This window comes from Athene noctua, chromosome 4 (assembly GCF_965140245.1).
Source record: "Athene noctua chromosome 4, bAthNoc1.hap1.1, whole genome shotgun sequence".
NCBI lineage: Eukaryota > Metazoa > Chordata > Aves > Strigiformes > Strigidae > Athene > Athene noctua.
The window spans coordinates 63,298,226-63,324,259 of NC_134040.1; the positions used below are offsets into that span (position 1 = coordinate 63,298,226).

The 26,034-nt window shown below is 40.1% G+C and overlaps 1 protein-coding gene across 3 annotated transcripts in view; it reads right to left on the bottom strand.

Moving 5' to 3' along the window:
• The window catches only part of GRID2 (glutamate ionotropic receptor delta type subunit 2), a 748,418-nt gene that overhangs the window by 273,394 nt on the left and 448,990 nt on the right, over positions 1 to 26,034 (bottom strand). For all 3 annotated transcript variants that reach the window (XM_074904010.1, XM_074904009.1, XM_074904011.1), the window contains one exon: positions 24,589 to 24,794. In XM_074904010.1, the coding sequence (XP_074760111.1) occupies positions 24,589 to 24,794 (206 nt within the window). The remainder of the gene's footprint in view (positions 1 to 24,588; positions 24,795 to 26,034) is intronic.

Consider the following 26,034-nt stretch of genomic DNA (forward strand, 5'->3'; position numbering starts at 1 on the left):
TCCTTTAACACCTTACTACTTTTGAAAATTTCCCCTACAGTCTTACTGTGCCAGCTCCACCTTGCTTGTGAGGTAGAAACAGTATAGAAAGTCTATCAAAGATGAAATAAATGCATGCCTTGAAAGAGTTTGATTTAAAGACTGTAATTAAATGGTGCCTCAACATTCCACATTACCAGAAGTGTTTGTTGTTGGTTAACCAAGGGAAAATATTTACCCACCTGTCATAAAAAACAGTATTTCTGATATTACATGAGGAACTAATTGCTATGGACAATTTGATCTTTTAAAATGAAAGATCTGTGGTTCCATCATCACCAAAACAGGAAATATCAAAGATTCTTCTGGGATGCAAAAGGGAAGGAAATGCAACCTTAGAGACAGAGATGCATTGTTGCCTCTTTATAAGAACATACAAATATTGAAGAACACTTGTTTTGGAAAACGTTAAAGGTAGAAGCTCAAAAGGCTAAGTTCTCTTTCCAGAGAATGTGTGTATGCAGGCCAGCTGTGGAGGTAATGTAGATAAATCAAAACATATGCATCTATCTGCGGGAGACTAACAATAGAGAGAAACCCACATGTAATCAATGTGTTCAAACTGCAGAAAATTAAATTTTGTTACTTTTACCAATGACTTAAGAAATTCTCTATGATAGCTTGGTTTATGAAGAACACCTAGGATTTAATCTGAACAAATGCTTGTGGCTTTTTTTTCCCTTTCAGTAATCACAATGGATAGAAGGAAGATGTAGACAATAATTTTGCACCTCAGTGGCTACGGCTGTAAAACAGCCCAATAAATTAAATTAGGATATGCACACTGAATAACAGTTTATATCCAGATATAATGTTCTGATGTATACAAATAAGGCAAGGCATGATTTATATTGAAGTACCAAACTCTTAGAGCAGAGGTATTTTATCCATCCTATGCTTTTACAGTACCTAATACCAGTATGCACTCATCAGGATAGTCTACAAATACTACACATGAAATTGAACACATAGCGTCTTCTGTAGCTCAAATTCCTCCCAGAGGAATCAGAGTTGACAGGGTATGCTCTTGGAAGATGAGAACTTATGAGCAGGTCAGGTACCAGAGAGACAAGTGTCAATGAACAAAAACTTAGGAAACTGGAAAAGATGTAGGTTGCATGGTGCAGTCATTACAACTGAACATACTTATGCACTCAGTGTTACTCAGGTCTTTTAAATATATTTTTTTTGTATTACAATATATTTGAATACATTAACTACTGTAAAGAAAACCTCATTCTTCCTTCACAAGGGTACAAGAACTTCATCTATTAGTTTTATTGGAATTTCCTTTCACTTTTAACTATAAAGGGTTTTGCCATATTTTGTTACCTTAGATGGTTTTAGACTATTTAATTTCCAAGGTTTTCAGTAATAAGTTAGTCTGTGAGTTCTACACACATTTTAATATTTCTTTGTACCAACCCATAGTAGAGCTACATTAAATATTATTTTATGGCTTTATGACAACATGAAGAAACAGTTCACATTTCAAGTTTCAACTGGTGATACAGATGTTGCAAAAAAAGCCATTTCATCTATTTGAAGACTCTTAATAGAAAGTAACATTGTAGCCATATTACATGAAAAATATATAATTATCTGCTAAATTAGAATCATAGCATCATAGCACTTTGGAATAAATAAACAAACAGTTTAACAAATGAAAGAGTTGGCACAAAGGAGTTGCAACATGCAATTAGGGACAGAGAAGGGTGGGACCAAGGCAGTCAGGAAATTCAGCTTGTGTGGGGCCTCAGCACAGGTGAATTATTAACACTGAACATTGCACAGGGAATTCCTATAGGTCAAAATCCGTCTGGACACACGCATAAAGATGAGAGAATTTGCCTTCTGAACGTTAGCATCTGAAGTATAAACTCAAGATAGATAGGTTATGTGGGTTGACCGAGAGATACGTAGACAGGTGGATGGGGAGTACAAAGAAGCAAGAGAATATTCTTAATGGCACAGGAGCAGACTGTCCCCAGCGGCAGAGAAGACCACCCTGGCTAAACAGGGAGCTTTGGCTGCAACTCAGGGAGAAAAGGAGAGTTTACAGCTTTTGGAAGAAGAGGCTAGCCATTCACAGTGATTACAAAGAGGCTGTGAGGCTATGCATGGAGGAAATCAGATTTAAAGCCCAGCTAGAAATTAATCTGGCTTCAGCAATCAAGGACAAAAAGAAATGTTTCTATAAGTATGTCAACAGCAAAAAGAAAGACCAGGGAGAGTCTCCATCCACTGCTAGATGCAGGAGGAAACATGGTAAAAAGTGATGAGGAGAAGGCTGAGGTGCTTAATGACTTATTTGCCTCAGTCTTTAATAACAAGATCAGTTGTTCCGAGGGAATCCAGCCTCCTCAGCCAGAAGAGAGAGACTGGGAGAACAACCCCTCCACAATCCAGGAGACAGTCAGTGATCTGCTGCATCACACAGACACACACAAGTCTATGGGACCAGATGGGATACACCCAAGAGTGCTGAAGGAGCTGGCTGGAGTGCTCGCCAAGCCACTTTCCATCATTTACCAGCAGTCCTGGCTGACTGGGGAGGTCCCGACAGATTGGAAATTGGCCAGTGTGATGCCCATATATAAGAAGGGTCAGAAGGATGATCCAGGAAATTACAGACCTGTCAGCTTGACTTCGGTGTCGGGAAGCTGATGGAGCAGCTCATCCTGAGTACCATCACACAACACATGCGGGACAACCAGATGCTCAGGCCCAGTCAGCATGGGTTTATGAAAGGCAGGTCCTGTCTGACAAACCTGATCTCCTTTTATGACAGAGCGACCTGCTTATTGGATGAGGGAAAGGCTGTGGGTGTTGTTTACCTTGACTTCAGTAAGGCCTTTGACACCATTTCCCACAGCATTCTCCTGGTGAAACTGGCTGCTCGTGGCTTGGATGGGCACAAGCTTTGCTGGGTAAAAAACTGTCTGGATGGCCGGGCCCAAAGAGTTGTGGTGAATGGAGTTAAATCCCGTTGGCGGCCAGTCACGAGTGGTGTCCCTGGAGGTGTTTAAGAGTTGGCTTGACATAGTGCTTAGGGATATGGTATAGTTGAGAATGCTCAGTGTAATGTTAATAGTTGGACTAGATCATCTTCAAGGTCTTTTCTAGATGATTCTGTAAGTATTAGTCACCACAGTAGGTAGTTGTCTCAGTGTAAGAGCTGCCTGTACACTGTCAAGTTAATGACAGGCAACATGACAAAAAATTCTACGGAAAGGTCTGAAGCAGGATAACAAATTGGTTTAGTGTGAATTAGTCGCATGCTCTTTCCACATGCAAAGGAAAGTCACGGCAGAAACAACATCACTCAGAAAGCAAGCAACGAATAATAATAGATGGGCAAAGCAAACGAGAGCTGACATCTGAACACTAGTTAAATTATAAAAGGCAACATTCAATACTTCAAAAAAGGCTCTGAGAAAAAGCCAAAGCTTTGTGTTCTACACCACTAAGAAGACAAACCCAAGATCAGATAGGTGGTTATAGCAACAAGCTACAAAAATAATTTTTCATCAGTACTTTGAATAGCTTCAAACTGGGTGAGATTGTATTTATCAAGACCAGAGAAAGAGATTTTGTAGTTGCAAGCAACACACTGTATCTGTGTGCCTTTTACTAAGCAAGTCTGCACCTCAAAGTTACTTTCTGGAGAGAATTAGCTACATTTAAAAATTGGACAGATGTGAAGATCCTTAGAAATGGCAAAATTGAGCAATAAAGGATGGATGAGAATGTAGCAGCTTGCCCAGAATGCTTTCAGTAAATAAATAAAGATTAAAACTTGCTTAAGTTTAGGTGATTAGACATTGAACAGATGTCTGAAAGACAGGGAACTCATTTAAGTTGGACAAAGATCCAGATAGAGGGAAAGTCTGTGAGTCATCAGCAGATTCTGAATTTATGTTCACAAACAAAATTTTCCGTACATTACGTACATAGAGAAAATGGCAGGAAAAAATTATGCCCAATTGCAGATCCCCAGCATCCATACTGCAAGAGTCATCCATAGGATGAAAGCTTGGGTTAGCAAGAACTATTTGATTGATAAAACTCACTGTAGTAACATTTGAGAGACAAGGGACATACTGGTGCTGATAAATTTTGTTGTCTAATAACTGATACCATCAAATCTTGATGAGACAAGAACCTTACTTTCCACACTAAATGTGATTTTTCATATTTTAAAATTATCATGTGATGAGGATGATATGAATTTATGTTTGTACTTTTGCTATTGTTAATAAACGGAGAACTTAATATCATAGGGAATTAACAGGATAGAAAAATATAATACATATTACTAATGTAGAAAAAACATCCTTGTGCAGAATGTACAGAAATGTGACAGAAGAATCAAATTCTACACACTGAACAAAAGACATTACAACAGCAATGAGTTGTGTCAAAGGAATCCACCCTACAGTTATCATGTGAGATAGGAGCTCCATGAAAAACTGAGCACCACCAGGAAAATTGGTTAAAAGTCATACAAAAGGAATAAAGGAAAATTTTTTATGAGAAACACATTAATTGTGGAAAAGTAGAAAAATGTTATTTATTTGCACAGATATGCTTTGGTATGAAATAAGCTCTTGTGAAAAACATCTAGTACTCTATTTGTCTTAAATTCATGAACTGTTTTTGTCTCAGAAAAAAACCTTCACCGCTAAGTGCTGCATTTTCTGGCAAAAGTGATAAAATTTTCCTTGCTGAAAATCTGGTATTTTTGTATATCACATAATATTAAATAAAAATAGCAAAACCCATGAGGACAAGAAGTGAAGTCCTTGAGCAAGTAGAGGTGCAGGACCAAGCAAACTACAGAATGAACTGAAGTCAACATGGTAAAGAAGCAGACTTCAGTGGAAGTTGAACTATGAACTCTGAGGAGGTTACGGGATTCTCCACACTGACTTTTGAGGAATATGAAAACATGCATCGAATGTAATAGGTGGATTAAACAAAGAAAACCAAAATCTTCAAGCAACCAGAAGCTAAAAGTCCCAGTTTAGTGTTACTGAGTACAGTAGTTGTGATTGACTCACGAAGGCAAGAACCATGTGCAGAAGGCAGACAGCTCATGATCTTCAAATCCCAAGCACTCTGCCTTGTCCTCAGATTGACTGAAGTGAATAAATTAAAGAAGACAAAGTAGAATATTGATAAAGTTTTAAAGGACATCATAAAGGAGCCATACCTCCTAGAAGGCTGTGTGTTACTATGGAGAAGGGCATCTCAAGGGCATTAACTGCTGGTGAGGTAAAAAAACCCAACAAACAACCCACAAATAAGACTTTTTGTGAACACCACCAGATTGACACAAAGGAGGATCTGACTCAGTTACTCCATGAAAAAAGGGATATCATCTGATCAGAAGGGTCAAGGTATGTAAAATTTTATTGTCAAATACAAAATAAGTGGGTGTTGCATCCTGATTTTCCCTCTGATAATATACAGGAGGCCCCACAAAGAGAATGAGCTGTTGGCTGTGGTCTATATGGGCACGAGCAACAAAAGGAGAGGCAGCAATGTGCAGAAAGGAATCTATCCAAAGCAACAGGGAATCAAGCAGTAATCACTTAAGACTGAGAGGCTACAAATAATTCCACGGTTAGAGATGAAGACAGACAAACTGTTTTCCTAAGCAGGTGGCAAAAATCTTTAAAACTGATATACAAAAGGAATGAGACCATAGTCATATTATAAGGATGCTTTCATGCAAATCTTAGAAAGTCAACAAGGCAAGAAGGATGAAGTGAAATACCTGATTTTAAGCAACAATTCATGTACAGGGCATCTTGAAAATCTTGCTCAATGGAACATTTACCAGGCTAAACATTAACGGAATATATTGTGGTACAGGGAAAATTCACTATAGTAAGACTTACATTAAAAAGAAGAGGTAGATATATACAAAAGATCAGTCAAAATAACAAATGCTCTTAAGTGGAAACTGTATGAATTGCATTTAAGTATAAACTATATCAAGTGTTCAGAATGCAAGCAAACTATGGAAATACATTTATTTCTAATCTATTCACTTAAATTGATCCTCAACATTCATTAACTTCCCTTGCCCTTAGTTAACTCCTTCTACTTTCTCAAGACTTTCTGCAACAGAGTACCTCAATCAGAAAAGTAGCTTTTCACAATAAACAATATTACTTCTCAGTTCTGTCAGGGGATGCACATCTGCACCAGGCTTAAAATTGTATCTCACACTCTTACTATGTATGTGTATATTTGAACTCAACAATTTGATCCTGTTGAATATATTTTAAAATCCAAACAAAGTATTTGTCAAAACTGAAAGAAGATCCAACAATATCTCCCAGGGGAATTCTATGCCACTATTCCTCTTCTCCCAAGGGAAAGCATTATGCAACTGAGACATACCTCTTCTCCCTATTTTTTGTAACATACATTAGAAGTATCAGAAACCTTGAGTATATGTATCATGTTTCTTTTTAGTATTGTACAAACATAACAAAAAATTCCTTAAGCAAACACTAACAGTTATACCTCAGGGGACATCACTGCGCTGATAGACAGACAGCCAATATACTGTAAAGCCTCCAATTTGGCTGCTTGATGTAATAAGGATTAGTGAACAGAAAAAACAATATGAGATTAAGATTAATTTTGGATTGAAATAAAAATTCAGTTAACTTCATATATTCTTAATACTGTTTTCTGAAAACTAAATTTCACCTCACCTCTCTCAGATCTCCAGACTAGAAAAAATATTTAGCACAAATAAAAGCATCTGTAAGTTATCAGAATTGACTCTGTATTTCATTATTCGTTCTTTTGCTGAACTTCTGTACTAATAGTACACATTCTTACATATATTTAAGATTGCTTGTGGCAAAATAGCTGTAATAAATCAGATATTAATGTCCTTCTTTCTACCTATGAGTTTACCTTTAGATCTTAGGCCTAAACAGGTGCTTTCATATTTCTTTCTTCATTGATCATTTCCCTCTGAAAATGGACAGAAGTCAGATGATGGCACTGATTTTTGTATGTCAGCAGTGTTTGATGTGGTTCATCAAGTTTTCTATGGTTCATCTCCATGGCAAAGGTAAGGAATACAATCTGAGGGGTTTGTCTCACACTTCAGCACAAGCTCATCCCTGGCAGTGTTCAAGGCCAGGCTGGACGGGGCTTTGAGCAACCTGGGCTAGTGGAAGGTGTCCCTGCTTGTGGCAGGGGGGTTGGAACTAGATGATCTTTAAGGTCCCTTCCAACTCAAACCATTCTATGTGTGACTTCATGATCTCTCACCCCATTCTGCCTCCCTCTTGTTCAATGTGCATGTAGTGGATTCAGCTGCACTTCAGCTTGCATAAGTCTATTGACTAGTTTGAAGATAGCACTTAGCTTTCTGCATCCTATTTGAACATTGGTTTGACAGTCTGCTTGGATTCACTCTTGCAAGCCTAATTAGGATCCTCAGTAATGGCAGGTTGGCAGCCACTATCTAAACAAGATTAAAATGAAGATTGATGAAATGAACAATGAAAAAGTACTTTCAGCCCAAACTTAGAAGTTGGCAACATGGATACTTACATGCCCTAATATGGATGCCTTAACAGCAAAGACAGTAATGTTCTCTCTGTAATGAAAGACTCATGACTGTAATACACCAGGCTGAAATGTAAAGCTCTTGGTTTGGAAGTAAATTTAAAATCTAGTCAGGAGAAGAGCAACGTGAAAAAAGGTCACATAACTCTGCAGAGAATATAGATATTTGAAAATCTGATTTTATTCCAGCTTGGAATGAAACCTAAGAGTTTTGAAATTCTATGAAAAAGATTTCAGAGTTCAGGCTTTCAGGTAGCCTGCCCAGCTATCTTGGAATGACAGACCATAGGAAACTTGCATATTTTGACAGGAAAAAACTCTTAGCTGTCTTCAGTCAGTATCTGAGTTCTTAAAGTCAATGAAGTTTTTCCAGCATTTAACTAATTTACAGAACAGAAACCACAGGCTTTGTTCCTTAAATATTGATCCCAACAGCAGTGTACTGCTGGCATGCTTTCTGCACTATAAGCACACTTTTTGGCTTATGTATGTGTTAGACGATATATATAAAACAGTATATAAATAAAACATGTTTTTATTTTATAATTATTAATTTCTACTTCCTAAAATTAAGGCAAACTGTTTCAAAAAAATAAAAAAGTTAAAAAATCAGAGAAGCATAAATCAGATCCACATTTACATTGCTACTATGAGGATGCGCCAAAGATTTAACAGGGAATATGTTAATAAGTGTGGTGTAATTTACACATTTTAAGCGTACATTTAACCAGCTGGTGTGTGTAGTTTGCAGACTCTTCTCTGTGCTGATTTGCAGAATACAGCTTTTCCAACACTAGCTAATGACTTTGGCTCTATGGTGCACAGTTCAAACCTGGCTGATGGTTATCACAAACCAGTTCTTCAAAGTTGCCCAATTTAGAGTCTGACAGAAAATCACATTGACGAAGAGCTGAGCATGCACCACCTACCCTCCAGACTACCATCTAACTTCATGTGAGACCAAACCACCAGAGCAGTCAGAGAAACAGGTCTACACTGAGAAGGCAAAAATTACTCAAACATTTTATAAACCATAGAATGGTTTATAGCCAGACTGACACACTGAATCACACTCTGAAAGGGACTAGGAGCTACTGTACAGCTAAGGTTTGAAGAGCTCATATCAATTTGAACAGCTAAAGAGACAGAAAGTTATATTTCACCCTTGACAGAACATCAAAGCACCTGAAAAAGTTCTACCCAAAGTACCCTGAGGCTTCCACAAGGTATGTCTCTACTATGCTATCACCTGGGGATTCTGAAGATGCCATGGGCCCCAGTTGCAGGGTTCACATGAAACTGGGATTTTGTAGACCCAACAGTCCTTCTCTCCTGAGAGAGAAAAAATTCAGTACTACAGTGTTTATTTATGAAAAACATATCTGTCTCTGAAAGCTGCAAAGGCTATCAGTATGCATAATCTCTTTGTTCATACATATCCAGGCAATTCAAACATGAACTCTGCTTTAAGGAGATCACACATGAAAAGCTCTCATTCCTCAGAGTGTCTCAAAATGTCAAGTATGGTATTTTTGAGTCTCTGTTTACACCAGAGCTTGTGGGAAGCCGCTTTCATCATTGGTTGATTGAAACCGGAGAAAGCTTGAATCATACACTTTCATTTCCCATTTCCTTACCTTACTTTCCCCTCAGCACATCTCACTTCTTGTTCAAGGCAAAAAAGGTAAATAACATATGTAATAACCTGTGGGATTTTTTCCCATTATAATCCCACAGAGAAATTTCCAGTTACATGATAAGAACCAGTGTACTTCCCTAAACCAAGGCAATGTGGCACTGCCTGAAGGCCTTCTTGTGGCCTGGTCTCCAACTACCTGAGGAGGAGTTAAAAGGAGCCCCTGCTCTGCTGCCTTTATAACCAAATTAATGTCTTATGTGAACCACTTTTTAAGGCTACTTCATTTACCAAATTCCTAAAGAAAGTTGACAATAATCTCTCTCTTCAGTTAATCTCTTTTGAATTTGTGTCCATCTAACTCCTCACTAATGCTGGCTCAGAACCCAGATAAAGCACAAAGACCAAAACAGACTTATACCCTTTTTTAACATGGCTGGCCAACAGTATCATCTCACAAATTTCCTTTTCCTCTTTTTCTTTCTCCTTTTGTTTTCATGTCCAGCCACTACTTCTTAAATTAATTTGTGTTGACAGCATAAACTCCTACTGCTTCTTGTTCTTTATTTGTTTTGAAATAGAGAAACTTCTGTAAGACAAAAATACTTATCTATTTAAAGATAAAGATGGAATCCCTTCCCCAGCAAACCTGACATGCATCTAAAGATTATGTTTCAAGAAACCCTAACAGTCTGGCGTATGGTATCGCTTTTCAGACTTTGTTTCAGAAAATTATAGATTCATAGAATGGTTTGGGTTGGAAGGGACCTTTAATGATCATTAGTCCAACCACCCACTAACCACCTCTACAACATTCAGGTTCATTGGTTACCATGTTATCATCACAACTATTACCAGACCTAAATGATGGGTTCCCACTGTAACATGCCAGGAGCAAGAAGGATGCAATCCGAATCCCAAAGGAGGGCATTCAGTGACTCTGTGGCAAGTTCTGTCCTACATAATCCTGAAAAAGTAACACCACATGATGCACTAGTTACTTTTTCATATTACCATGATTCTTTTGCATTCATCAGAGGACAAACTTTCTGGCAGTTTATGTCAGAGAATCTGTTCTCAGAAGGCTTAATGTTACCAACATCCCAAAGCCAGGTTAGACTAACATACATGTTAGTACTTGTGTAATTAGCTTTCTTTATGAGCAATAATTAGAAAGGTCTATGTTTTTTCACTGCAGAATTTGTGTTTATTGACAGCTTTAGTAGCGCTGACTGCCTAGTCACTTGTAAATAGAGATAAAATGAGTGAACTCTCCAAGGGAGCATAGAAGTCTTATTAAAAGATATAGTCTTTAGTGTGGATGACATTGGAAAACAGTAGATAATATGTTTTTACAAAATCCAAGTGATAGTTTTTACATTTATTCTCACAATCAGCAGAAGTAGCTGTAGTTCTCATTTACGGAAATTCTGAGATGAATCACAACCATTAATTAATTTTTCTTTTGTAATGAGAGCATGCAGGACAAAAATCCAAATCTTTTGAAACTATTTATAGATAGGCTAAATAGTACTAGTCCTAACTAGGGAAAAAGACTGTGGAGAGGTGAGAAACTAATATTGTCTAAAGCTAAAATCAGCTCTTGATATCAGCAGTCCACAACTTGTTATGCTCTGTGGAGACCACAAAGTCAGCTACTATCTGCTAAGTACTTCCAAAATAGAATAACCTTACAACAGTCTTCAAAAGTATCACTGCTGATTATGAAGTGCCCACAAAAGCAAGCTGAATTTTGAGGTACCCATTCGGATACACCTGAGGGTGCTGAAGGAGCTGGTTGGGGTGCTCGCCAAGCCACTTTCCATCATTTATCGGCAGTCCTGGCTGACCAGGGAGGTCCCGACTGGTTGGAAATTGGCCAATGCAATGCCCATCTATAAGAAGGGTTGGAAGGATGATCCGGGAAACTACAGGCCTGTCAGCTTGACTTCGGTGCCCAGGAAGCTGATGGAGCAGCTCATCCTGAGTACCATCACACAACACATGCGGGACAAGCAGATGCTCGGGCCCAGTCAGCATGGGTTTATGAAAGGCAGGTCCTGCCTGACAAACCTGATCTCCTTCTACAACAGGGCGACCTGCTTATTGGATGAGGGAAAGGCTGTGGGTGTTGTCTACCTTGAGTTTAGCAAGGCTTTTGACAACGTTTCCTACAACATTCTCCCGGTGAAACTGGCTGCTCGTGGCTTGGATGGCACACGCTTTGCTGGGTAAAAAACTGTCTGGATGGCCGGGCCCAAAGAGTTGTGGTGAACGGAGTTAAATCCAGTTGGCAGCCAGTCACGAGTGGTGTCCCCCAGGGCTGGGTTTTGGGGCCACTCCTGTTTAACATCTTTATTGATGATCTAGACGAGGGGATCGAGTGCACCCTCAGTCAGTTTGCAGATGACACCAAGCTGGGTGGGAGTGTTGATCTGCTCGAGGGTAGGGAGGCTCTGCAGAGAGACCTGGACAGGCTGGAGCCATGGGCTGAGGGAGTTTCACTAAGGCCAAATGCCGGGGGCTGCCCTTGGGCCACAACAACCCCCAGCAGCGCTACAGGCTTGGGGAGGAGTGGCTGGAGAGCTGCCAGTCAGAGAGGGACCTGGGGGGGTTGATTGACAGCCCGATGAACAGGAGCCAGCAGTGTGCCCAGGTGGCCAAGAAGGCCAACGGCATCCTGGCTTGTGTCAGCAATAGCATGGCCAGCAGGGACAGGGAAGGGATCTTACCCCTGTACTCGGCACTGGGGAGGCCGCCCCTCGATTCCTGTGTTCAGTTTTGGGCCCCTCACTACAAAAAGGACATTGAATGACTCGAGCGTGTCCAGAGAAGGGCAACGAAGCTGGTGCAGGGTCCGGAGCACAGGTCGTACGGGGAGCGGCTGAGGGAACTGGGGGTGTTTAGTCTGGAGAAGAGGAGGCTGAGGGGAGACCTCATCGTCCCTCTACAGCTCCCTGAAAGGAGGTTGCAGAGAGCTGGGGATGAGTCTCTTTAACCAAGTAACAAGCGATAGGACATGAGGGAATGGCCTCAAATTGCGCCAGGGAAAGTTTAGACTAGATATTAGCAAATATTTCTTTATAAAATGGGTTGTTGGGCGTTGGAATGGGCTGCCCAGGGAGGTGGTGGAGTCCCCATCCCTGGAGGTGTTTAAGAGTGGAGTTGACATAGCGCTGAGGGATATGGTGTAGTTGGGAACTGTCAGTGCCAGGTTAACGGCTGCACTAATGATCTTCAAGGTCCCTTCCAACCTGGTTGATTCTGTGATTCTGTTATAGCAATAGTTTCTAATGGTGAACTAAGCATTTTTATTAATGTGCTGTTAATCTGTTTGCAGTTAATTAACCAATTTGGTTGACCAAGTTTTAAAAGAAAGAATTTAAGTTGACATGAAGATTACTCAAGCATATGTGGCAAAAACAGTCAGAATAAAACTACCATGCGCATAGTGAAAAAAGGAAAAAAACATGGGAGACCCTGCAGCTAAATTTCATAAGCAAACTCCATGAAGGGGGTGATAGGATATAAACTTTTACTTTTACTTTAGAGCAAACTAATGAGATAGCTTCATCAGTGCCACAGGGAACATTTTTAAAATAGAAGAAATAATGACTATTAGTTCTTTTCATTTCAGTCTAACAGATGGTCAAAACGATTTAGATATTAACTGACTATGAGTCAAATGTGCTTCAGGGTTAGAAACATTAAAATCTGAATTTCCATGGTCGCTAGGAAATCAGTTATATTTTAGGGAAACTTAGGTAAGCTAATGCACTGGCTATACTTCTATTTACTGGTGGGAAGAAAGGAGGCAGAACAGTTCTGCAAATCAGGCAACATGACTTTGGAGAAAGAACTGGATTAGAAATAGTTTTCTCAGATCTTGCATCTTTTTTTTTCTTTTTTTTTTTTTTTTTAATGTATTTATTCTGTTTGTCTATTGTCCTGGTTTTGGTCAGGATAGAGTTAACTTTACTGTTAATAAGGGGAGGCCTGGTAGATTGGTTATATCACACTCCCACAAACTCGGCAAGGCAAACACTATGTGCTTACAATGGTGGAAGCAGCCACTGTTTGGAAACTTACACCATGCCCCATGTCGCTGCCTGGAACACCGTTTTAGGCCTTGAGGAGGAAGTCTTATGGTGACATGGCACACCAGAACAGATTGAGTCAGATGATGGGACACATTTCCAAAACAACCTCATAGATGCCTGGGCCAAAGAACATGGTATTGAGTGGATATATCACATTCCCTACTATGCACCAGCCTCTGGGAAAATCGAGCAATACAATGGATTGCTGAAAATCACACTGAGAGTAATGGGTAGTGGAACTTTCAAACACTTGACATGCATTTAGCAAAAGCCATCTGGTTAGTCAATACCAGAGGATCTGCCAAGCAAGCTGGCCCTGCTCAATGAAATCTCCTGCATACTGTAGATGGGGAAAAAGCCATGGCAGTGTGCATTAGGAATACATTGGGGAAGACAGTCTGGGTTATTCCTGCACTGGGTAAAGGTAAACCCATGCATGGGATTACTCTTGCCCAGGGACCTGGGTGCACCTGGTGGGTAATGCAGAAGGACAGAGAAGTCCAATGTGTGCCTCAAGGAGATCTGATTTTAGGAGAAAATATCCAATGAATCGAACTGTCAGATAACCCTGTTATTGCAAATGGTGCCCTGAAACATCCTCCTGCCACATCCAAAGCCTCCTGCTCCACTGACTGAGACAACTCCACCTCATTCCTCCATCCTTAAAGAATGTCATGACAGATGGAACCCAAAGTTATGGATTAAATGAACTCAGTAGACATTTTGGAAGGATGGCCCATGGACTAAAGTGATACCTGTGAGACCCAGGAAAAAGGGTCGTGATTCCTTAGGATGTATTTGAAACCTAATCATGAAATAAATAGTATGGAATAAGGGGTGGAGACTGTCCTGATGTTGGACAAGATAGAGCTAACTTTCCTTGGGCTGAAAGGGAGCACAGCTAGATGGCTGGGCCCAGATTGATCATTGGAGTATTCCATTTCATGTGACGTCATGCTCAGTATATAAGGGGACACATGCTCTCTCATTTCCCTTTTCGGTTTTGGTTTCCAGGTCAGTTGGTGGTGGAATTTCTTGTGCAGGTGGGATCGCTGCTGGGGGAGGGCTGCATACTGGTCACTGGTTGGTGAGCAACTACCGTAAAGTACCCATTTGGACTTACTATTGTTACTGTTGTTTTGTTACTATTACTAATTTTTTTTTTTTTTAATTCAACCTACAAATTTCTTTTTTTTTTTTTTTGTCCCTCTCCTATTTCACTGGGGTGGGGGGGGGGTGCGCACATGGAGGGGAGAAGTAAATGACTGGCTGTGTGGTAATTGGCTACCAGCCAAGTTCAAACCATGACAGCTATTTATACCAGAGAGGTAGACCTGGTTCACATCTCGCAATTGAGCTACCCTCTGGCACAGGCTAGAAACCAGCATCATGTGAATATCCATCTATAATAAATGGCACATCACTAAACACCATAAGGCCAAAATGAAGAAATTCCAGAAAGAAGAAAAATGCGAGATATGCTGCAATTTTCTTATGTTGTAAAACACACAAATGTTCCAGTTCATATTGACTTTGGACATAAATTTCAATGAGGGTCTCCTTATACCACCAACACCACACATTAAAAGATGTAAAAGCACAGACCACCATGGTACAATCCACAGGGTGTATTGGTACCACCAGACTTGTCTTTTGTCTCACTTTTCACATCACAAGCATATGAGGCATGGCTGATTGCAAGATGAGCATGCCCATATCCTGCTTCTCCCCAGCTGCTGTTATTAGCAAACTTAATTAAAAAACAAAACCAACGTGCAGCCAACACAAATGTGCCAGCTGAGCTCCAGTCTACTGATAAGTAACCTTATGTTCCAGGAACAGCAAGGTACAGCCTTTGTTCTAAAATTCATATCAGTGCAAAGGACCTCCAGGTGTCTGTCAGCTCCTGGTCTTCTGAATCTAGACCCTCCACATTTGGATAGACTTCCCATTTTAGATACTAAAAGAAACCACCTTAGTTAGCTACTGCAAGCACTGCATTCTGCCCCAGAAATTCCAACACTACATTGTGAACCTGAATTTCATTCTCCTCCTGATACCTTCCTGAAAATACTGAAACAGAAAGCATTGCTTTAAGTTACAGTCATGGTAATGACACATATGATACAAATCCCTCTAAAGCGGTCTTACTGCAACAGTGGACTTTCTTCTTTCATTTTTCTGTAACTAAAATGTTTTATCTTTGAATTTGTAACCTATGGTAAGCAAGTGCATATATAGAATCTATACTAACATCACTCTATTCATCAAGTGTAGGAAAACAGGAATTTTTGCATCCAATCATTGAGCTATGAGATGAATGGACTATACTCAAGGCCGAAAGAGGATAAAAAGTCAAGGAGTAGGACTAAAAGGTAAATCCAAGAACTTTTTCAGATTTTTACTGAAAGGTAAAATCAAGAATTCTCCAAGAAACCTGCTTCCCTTCTTGCAAAAAGACTCTTCTGCTGCATTTAAAAGATGAAAGTTTCAACTTGTTCAGCATTCTGAACATTCCTTTACTAGAGATTTGGAAGATCTTATGAAGTAAAAAACCCTTTAAGCTCAGTTTGCAGCTATAAATTATGTTTAATGCTGGAGAAAGAAAAAAAAAATATATATTTTGTTACATTGTCATTAAAAACAGCAAATTACAGTGGAGCATGCTGAATGGGATTTATCCCACAACAAACTATGATGTAGAGAATGGATTCAAAAAAGGCAAGCATGCTGTGCAGGAAAGTGCAGGTCTAAAAATCTCAAACACTCTTCAAAACAACTGGTGAGAAAGATTACCTTAAAGATTAGCTCATTCAGCTTACTTACAAGAGAGAGGGGAGCCAAAAGTCACTGACAGTCCAAGATCTGATTTTAGCCTCTGAAGACTCTCTTAGATAAAGTCCAGTATAATCAACATAGGCATTTATGACAAAATAATAGGAAAAAGAGATGAAAAGAGCAGTAGGCAAGTTCATATGGCTGCTGCTGATCCTTCACCTTCATCATTGCCACCTAAAAGAGAACCACTTGAACAACTTGTTGCCTTAGAGGCTTCAATCTTGTATTTTATGTAAATAGGATTGTTTAAAAATTCCCAGAGATCATGAATAAACTTTCATAAATAAAACACCGAAAATATCTGAAGGAAATGATCTTTCATATTTGCATGATGGAAAAATTACCTTTTTCATTATTGTTAGTGTCAACCACCTACCAGATACTAGCTACTACTACATTTAGCAGTGACCAGAAAATTATGATGTACATACAAATGTGATAAACCATCAAGTCACCCCTCAGCCTAATGGGAAATCCAACAGGATTCCCATGAGACCTGTGGATGCTTTTTCAGCCTATCACTGAATCAGTTCATCACTGCTGAATTCAACTGACAAATTCTTTCTCTTCCAATTTTCACGTTGCCTTTACAAGAAGAAACTCTTCAGGCAGTAGAGTAAATTTAAAAACATAAAACCCAGGTTAGGTTTCAGATGGTAGATGAATATGCTTTTAGTTTTACAGAAAACATATGGATGTACACAAAATAATGTTATTATTTAGCTCTTATGCACTATACACAGATATTCAGGTATTATTCTTATCAAGAGAAAAAGGAAAAAGTATTGCAGTGTAATTCAGTAACACCTTCAAAGTCACATAGCAAATGCATGGCAGAAGAAGAGAATCCAGTTGTCCTAAATCCCAGTTTGATTCTCATTCCTGAAAGTACCTAGAGCTGTCAGCCTATGGAACACATGTAAAAGGCAAACCAGCAGATTTTAAACGGCAGAAGATCAAAAGCTCAGATTTACAAGATTTCAAAGAGGCATCTGTGGCAAACATTAGCTATTAGCTGAGCTACAAATGCAGCTGTGCTGAAAACAGAGGCAAAGTACCACCTAGCACATGCAGTTAAGGGACGTATTAGAGGATAGTGTTTTCTCCAGAGCTAATTATGTGGACTTCATCTCTGTCTGGAGTCTTCCACCTCTCCCTGGTATGTATGTTATCTGTCCACACCTGAACAAAAATCACTGTCATCTCCTCCCACTGGAAACTACAGAATTTTTGCTACAGGTTTCTGCAGAAGTAGCATCAGGTGCATCGGATCATTACATCCTATTTTTAGCTGCATTCACTTCACCTCATGTCTGTATATCATACTTTTGAGAAAATACAGCATAATTTTATTAATAAAAATAGAAGAATAAAACAACTAAATGCCCTTGTGACATTCCTTAAGATACATGTAAAGCTCAATGAGCACAGCATCACAGAATAAGGTAAAAAAAAAAAAAGGACTGAGCCATGAACTTTGAACACACAAAGGCTGAATAAACCATGTGGAGAAGTTGAATAAACTTTCTTAATTCACAGTAAATAAGCTGTTTAAAGAAATAAGCCTGTTTAGAGTGCTGTGTAACGCTAAAGCAAATCCCTGTCTTCAGATCTAAATGATCTGTCATTTGCTGCATCATCTAAAGCTGAAACCTGGTAAAACAGGGATTATGTCGCTACATGAAAAAAACTGTATTTTTTAAAATACTTAAGTTTAAAATGACTTATTATTTTAAGTATATAAAATATAATAAAACCCAGAACACTTGCCACCAGGAATAATCTCATTTCAGAGACTAGGTGTTACTTCTCATTGTATTCACAGTAATCATTAAAAAAACCACTGTGAAGGTTCCATAACATAAGGCATTTTTAATTTACATTTGCTCCTTAAACATTCACTTTTCTCCTTCTTTTTTGCTTGCCCATTACATGGCAAGAACTGTTCAATTCTTCATTTATATGCTTTATTCTATTTTCCCTGTCTATTTTAATTTAATTTATAAAGAGTTTTTTTATTCATTAAAGTAGTAGTGTAGTTTCTCTTCATCCAAGGTAACCTTATGTCAGTATTGTCCCACATCAGCCTGGGGTAGGAAAAAAAAAAATAATTTGCAAAAATCATGTCTAGTAGATGTCACTAATGCCTAAATGCTACATAATTTTAATTTTCTTTGAAAATTAATACAGACAAATAACACGGTACCTATAGAGATTGGTACAATAAACATGTCTGCATACATAGAGGACTTATTGCTACTAGTCTCAGATTTGGCAGCTGTTAGTTTTGTTGAATATACACTTTATATGTGTGCATGTGACCTTAACATTAAATAGATATTTAACAGTAAACATTTGCAGCACCTCTACCATAAACATTGCACATTTGAAGTCCTGACATTATGGGGCTCAGTAGCTTTAAGTTTACTGCAGAACAGAGCCTTTGGAATAAAAAAACCCCAGTTAATAATCTTTAAGTACAGAAAACATATAGTGTATGTGTACAGTGAGCTGAAGAGCAGTACTCTCACCAGTCTGAGAAATGACAATGCTCACTGCATCAATAGCTTGAAATTGTCAAGCACTCACAGCAGCTTTGTTGGCTGATACACGTTGCCAAAGGTCTGAAATTTTTGCTAAATAAACAGCTGAATCTTGCTGTTGCAGCTAAAGTGTTCTCACTTCTTTCTGTAAGAGGTCACTAATCCTGCAACAGAACCAAGAGAAGGGACCTAGCAAGGGGCAGAAAGGTACACAGTCACATCTGCCGAGTTTGCTGCTGTGGTAGCAATCCCTCCACCGAGGGGAAGAACTGACAGCTGGAGGGGGAATGTCTTCAGCTCCTAGACCAAGGCCTTCAGAGCTTGCCTGTCAAAATTCCAGCAAAAATCCCTGACTGATGCTAGGGCTCTTTCACCCATGGCTTACTGGATTTTCAGTGTGTAAAGTCTTCTGATAGTCAACATAGTTCTCCTCTGTATCTAAAAACCTAAATCAGCTGCATCATCTCTCCCTTGTAGTCTTCTTATCAGCTCCTGGAGTCTTTGCACAGAACTCCACATTCACATGTATTTCTACACACAATTGATAAGGTAGTTCCCTTAGCTAAACAGAAGTACAGTTGTAAGCAGAGATTTACTGACAAAATTTGGCCCCACTGAAGACACCTGGCTTGCTTTCTGAAGTCTTGCTTCCCAAAGTTCCTTTGTTGTCTCCAGAACCTTCACTGGAACCTGAGTTTCCTGGCCTGTTCCTCCTTCTACCCAGACTACTCACACTTGGCTTCAGAAGTCCTTGATTTGCAAGGTAGACTCAGAACAGGGGTGGTTTCTCTCTTCCCTCTGCTAAAATTTTCCTACTCTTGTTTTGAGATGCCTTCCTGCCAAGGCTGACTTGGTGATAGAGAAATTCTTGGCCCAAAGAGTCCCTACTCTTTTGCTAAAGAGTCAGGTGATTTTTTTTTAATCCTTTTTCTACTTTCGTTTTCTGCCACTTGATGCTAGATTTTTGCTCATACTGAGCTGGCAAGGACTTCCTTTTCACTTTCCCCTGTATGGCTTTTCATATCCTGCAAGTTCATCACAGATCAGAAGAACATGTGCAAAAAAAGTCACCCTAAATAAAAAGCAAACAAGTGGCACACAGTTCACATCAGTCATCAATGCTGTCAGACAGCATAGCAATTTCTGTGCAAGATTGTGGGTTCTAAGGTGCTTTTCAGAAACCACAAAAGTTTCAGTGGGAGTATTCTGCTTCACCTGTTGGACCTTGATTATTTGAGGGTGCAGAAAGACCTCACCCTACTGAAGAAAAATGAACAAGTCACTAGTGTATCCTCAGCAAAAGATTCTCCCAGATGCTGCTACAAACTGATCTGGGGAGAGGTCCCAATCTCTGGTAGATGCATACATCCACACCACTTAGCCCCACTAAATGTCACTATTTCAACAGAATTTTTTCTCTTCTGCCCCTCCATCCCCAGGTCAAAGGAGAAGAATCCAGCTTCCTCAGCAGAAGACAGAGACTGGGAGAACGACCCCCCCACAATCCAGGAGGAGACAGTCAGTGACCTGCTGCATCACACAGACACACACAAGTCTATGGGACCGGACGGGATACACCCGAGAGTGCTGAAGGAGCTGGCTGGGGTGCTCGCCAAGCCGCTTTCCATCATTTACCAGCAGTCCTGGCTGACCAGGGAGGTCCCGACAGATTGGAAATTGGCCAATGCAATGCCCATCTATAAGAAGGGTCGGAAGGATGACCTGGGAAATTACAGGCCTGTCAGCTTGACTTCAGTGCCCAGAAGCTGATGGAGCAGCTCATCCTGAGTACCATCACACAACACATGTGGGACAAGCAGATGCTCGGGCCCAGTCAGCATGGGTTCATGAAAGGCAGGTCCTGCCTGACAAACCTGATCTCCTTCTACGACAGGGCGACCTGCTTATTGGATGAGGGAAAGGCTGTGGGTGTTGTCTACCTTGACTTCAGTAAGGCCTTTGACACCATTTCCCACAGCATTCTCCTGGCAAAACTGGCTGCTTGTGGCTTGGATGAGGACACGCTTTGCTGGGTAAAAAACTGTCTGTATGGCCGGGCCCAAAGAGTTGTGGTGAACGGAGTTAAATCCAGTTGGCGGCTGGTCACGCGTGGTGTCCCCCAGGGCTGGGTTTTGGGGCCACTCCTGTTTAATATCTTTATTGATGACCTAGACGAGGGGATCGAGTGCACCCTCAGTCAGTTTGCAGATGACACCAAGCTGGGTGGGAGTGTTGATCTGCTCGAGGGTAGGGAGGCTCTGCAGAGAGACCTGGACAGGCTGGAGCCATGGGCTGAGGCCAACTGGAGGAGTTTCACTAAGGCCAAATGCCGGGGGCTGCCCTTGGGCCACAACAACCCCCAGCAGCGCTACAGGCTTGGGGAGGAGCGGCTGGAGAGCTGCCAGTTAGAGAGGGACCTGGGGGTGCTGATTGACAGCCCGATGAACAGGAGCCAGCAGTGTGCCCAGGTGGCCAAGAAGGCCAATGGCATCCTGGCTTGTGTCAGCAATAGCGTGGCCAGCAGGGACAGGGAAGGGATCTGACCCCTGTACTCGGCACTGGGGAGGCCGCCCCTCGATTCCTGTGTTCAGTTTTGGGCCCCTCACCACAAAAAGGACATTGAATGACTCGAGCGTGTCCAGAGAAGGGCAACGAAGCTGGTGCACGGTCTGGAGCACAGGTTGTACGGGGAGCGGCTGAGGGAACTGGGGGTGTTTAGTCTGGAGAAGAGGAGGCTGAGGGGAGACCCCATCGCCCTCTACAGCTCCCTGAAAGGAGGGTGCAGAGAGCTGGGGATGAGTCTCTTGTACCAAATAATAGGCGATAGGATAAGATGGAATGGCCTCAAGTTGCACCAGGGAAAATTTAGACTAGATATTAGCATATATTTCTTTATAAAATGGGTTGTTGGGCGTTGGAATGGGCTGCCCAGGGAGGTGGTGGAGTCCCCATCCCTGGAGGTGTTTAAGAGTCGGGTTGACATAGCGCTGAGGGATATGGTGTAGTTGGGAACTGTCTTTGCTAGGTTGATGGTTGGACTAATGATCTTCAACATCTTTTCCAACCTAGATGATTCTGTGATTTTGCGAGGAATAGTAGAGAATTTGGCTGGTCCCTCCCTCTCATTTTACATTAATCATTTAGCTAGTAAGAAGACATGCTGTGATACCTGCTCGCAAGTATTTCTGGATTTCCAAGTCCTGGAGAGGGCAAATTATAATTAATGGTTAAAGAAAAGGTGGGGTTTTATCTCCATAGTCAGAAGAGTGTATGTACATCTTAATCTCCATTTTCTTGAGTATATAGGTATAGCTCTCATTTTTGCAATCTCTAGAGATATAAAAGCTGGAGAAAAAGAAGGAATCTAACATAAAAACGCAAGGCTGTTTTAAGAATTAAAAAAAGTAAGAAAATTCAAACCCAGAACTTTTTTACTTAAAAATAAGAATATAAAATAGTCAGAACAAAGATAAATTCTACCACATGGAATCTTCAATTTACAGACTGCCTATTTACACAGTTCAGTGTCTATTTACCCTGGAAAAGTTGTTACTTGCATAGTAATCAAGCCGACGCTTACTACAGCTGCTGCAGAGTGAATGAACCCTCTTCTCAGCTAAACAATGAGGGGGTTCAGCCAAATCAGTCATCCAAGAAAGGACCGAGCAGCAGATACTGTGAGAGATCTGGGGAGAGAGGCTTACAGCTGAATCCAACCAGGCAGCCAAAAGCATCTCCTGGCCAGAAAAGCCATAAAAACCCCAAGGGCATATCTAAATATGCATTTTTTCTTATGAACTTTTAAAATTTTACATGCTAAATCGACTAGGTTAAACTGAATTTCAAAGTTGAAGTGATCATGCAGAAGGCACAGTCTTTGGAATAAGCATGTCCACACTTGAATGGTTTAGGAATATCTTAACCCATAGGCAATTCATAGGCTTTATAACATGTTTGTCCATACAGTACAGCTGTGATTCAACTGCAAAATAAGTTTTTAACATCCGCTGGCAAAGCTATCCCAGCAAATTTCTCCTGAAAAGAGAGACACTGAAGATTGGAGCGGAGTTGTGTAGTTCATTCCCTGCCACCAACAGAAATAAAATACAGCAGTAATCATGCTTCTATTTGAGTAACTTTTCCTAATAAGAGGCTCCTGCTGTCAGTTTTTCCAGTCACACATCATACTCCAAATAAATGCTGTTATTCTGCCAAAACCTGTAAGGTAGCACCTGATGTGAAACACTCTTTTTGAACCCCACTCACAAATGAAGTTAATGACCTTTCCTGGTAGTCTTACAGTCTCCAGGAAAAGAGAAACATTGGGAGATTTCTGTTGTTGGTTTGGGGTTTTTTTGGTTGGTTTTGGATTTTTTTTTGGGGAAAGGGAATTTTAGGCTTGATTTAGTTGGTTTCTTCGTTTTTGGTTTTGGGGTGGTTTTGAGAGGCCAATAAAAAAGTGAGAACTCTAAAATAAACTATTTACATTCTTGGCAACACATACATGGCAACTTCAAAAGATGACAGTGACTTTGTTACTCTGCTCCAGTCTGAGAAATAAATGATAAAGTGTATTTTTTTTTTTTTTAGAAAGAGTGTTTCTCTTTAGGAATACTCCAATACAGGAGTTTTGTTTCACTGAGTTATTGTAGTTAGAGCCCTGAACTCTGTTGCTTTCAGGCTGAAATGTAAAATACCTTGCAATGCCACTTACTGAAAAATAAAACATTTGTGACTTGGTTGATGAAAACAGTGCAGAACAATCTAAAACATGCCCACAAATTGTTTACATTTTATAAGGTACTGCAGACATTTGAATAGAGCAGCGAACCCTCATTACTCAGAACTAGCAAGCTTCAGTGTGTAATGAGGACAGAGAATACCTAGCCAAAAAAAAGAGTGAAAAAATTTCTAAGAAACAAAAAGTCCTCTTCTGACTAAGGTTCCTAACAGGCACTCACTTGAGACTACATATGTGGAGTTAGCTTTTAAGCCTCAGCTTCTGAAGACCCAGGCGATAGGGAAGTATGTAAGTAAGGCAAGTTACAAATAGATCCAAAGAGAAATTATTGCAGAGAGAAAGTGTATGTCTATGGAATGGAAAACAAATTTTTGGCCATTGGTTGGTGATGAAGAGTATAAACGCCTGTAAAAAACCCCACATCTGAAACAGCACAGTGCTGTGTAAAAAAACCCGTGCCATTCAAAGAAATATCACAAGTCATGGTTGAATGTGTATGTCTTTTTCCCTAAATCCTGAAGAGCTTTTTGAAAATTCTGTCCATAGTGCTTGCAGTTTTTGTTTAAATACATAAGAATAACCTTGTAGCCTATTGTCTTAAATTCTTCATTCAGATGCAATACTCCATAAGTTCCATTACCTTATTACTACTCAGTGCTACATAACAGATCATTATTGAAAATGATTTTATATCAAAACTAAAATGCTAATCCGTTAAACACATTTTATCCACAAATACATATATCAAAATAATAATAAAATTGTCAGTTGTAAAGATTTTTTAGTGAGGGACACAATGAACAAGGAAATAACCATAAAATATCCACAAGCTTCAAACAGAAGTCTGAGATCTAATTCTTCTGTATGGTTCCTAAATGCTTTTGCTCATGCAGAACATAGTTATGCTGTTCTCTACGCACATTTTTGTGCATGAAAAAATATCCTTGCACGATGATCTCTGAAGAGAGAATATCTCAATTTTTATTTGGTTTGTGGGGTTTTATGAAGTCAAATAAACTGAATCTTTTGACAAACAGGTGCATTCTTAGTCAACAAAACAAGAAGTTGCCAGTGATAAACACATACCTCTGTTATGAATGATCTGGCTGTCGAGGGGTTCATTATAAGAATAGCCCGTCTCAGAGTATCCCGGTAGCGGTTCAGTTCTTCTATTCGCATAGTGGCAAAGAGCCCTGTGATCATTTTATTGATGTTGTTTTCTACTTTCTGCAGTGCTACATCCATTCCCTGTTGAGATACTTTGTCCAAAAACTCTTGTATTCCACGGATATCTAGGAAAATCAAAAGCCAAAAAAGATGTTAATTGGTAAGTGGAACACAAATAACTGTTCAACTCATCTCACAGAAGCGTTTTGTTCAGTGTCAGGTAGACCCCTGTGGGCTTTCACTTAATATTCATTGGAACTCTTCCTAAGCAACGCTCATGGCATTTCTTAAAATATTAAAACAGGAGAAAGAATGATCACACATCAGCTACTGTCCAAAAGAACCACTAAAAAAAGCACCTAAAAATATTTCTAGCGAGTTTCCTAATTTGGTCATTCAATCATCACACTTGTTCCTTATTTTTCTTACAGGACTTGCACACTAAAATCCATAAAGAGCAGTGAAGCTATGATGACTGTAACACACAGTGCTTCCTTCGAGTGAGGATTGTCAGAGGGCAACTGAGGGGGAAAAATGCAGGGTGCAGATTGTTTTCTTTTGAGGGACTCAAAATGAAGTTATCCACTGCAACACTATGTAGCTTAAATGTACCAAAGTGAAGCCTGGGCTATTCAGTCATCAGAAAGTCTCAATGTTGTTCTAAATTGCACAGCTATTTATTTCCTTCACAAACAAAACAAAAACCAGACATACAGTTGCAACGGTACTGCCTGCTCTTGTCTGATTACCCCTGCTGCTGGCTGAATTTAACAAGTTCTTCCATAACAGAGTGCTCTAGTAGAGCTTTCTGGCTTACTCTGAGTAATCCTTCTTTAAAAAATGACTTGGAATGAAAGAATTCAACAGCAAAATGCTAACTGTGTTCACCACCTAGCCTGTAATGTACTCAATGTCTCCCAAACTAAAATGGCTGCGTACTCACACCTCAACCATGAAGCCTTTGATAGGCCTTCTCCAGTAGTGAATTCCACAGGAGTGAGCAAAGTGCTTGTTGGTGATTTTTCCTGCTCTTTTGAATGGCTTTATCTAAACCCCCAAACTTTAAGCTTAAAATTTAAAATCATGTAATGACTTCATCACTCAAGTACAGCAGGGTCTCCTGGATCTTAGAAAAATCCCTCTAGCCTCAGTGAGTCCTCAATGTCTGACCCCTACTAACCACTGCAGTTTCTCAATCTGTTTTCTGGAACTAAGTCACCAATTCCATGATGCGACTCCTCTACTCAGCAGTTGCTCAGACCTGCTCTCCCAGAGGACATTCAGCAAGACATCCTTCCTTCTCTGCTGGCATGCCAGCTTCCCACACACCCATCTGATCTCATTCAGGGGAACAAGACACAGCCT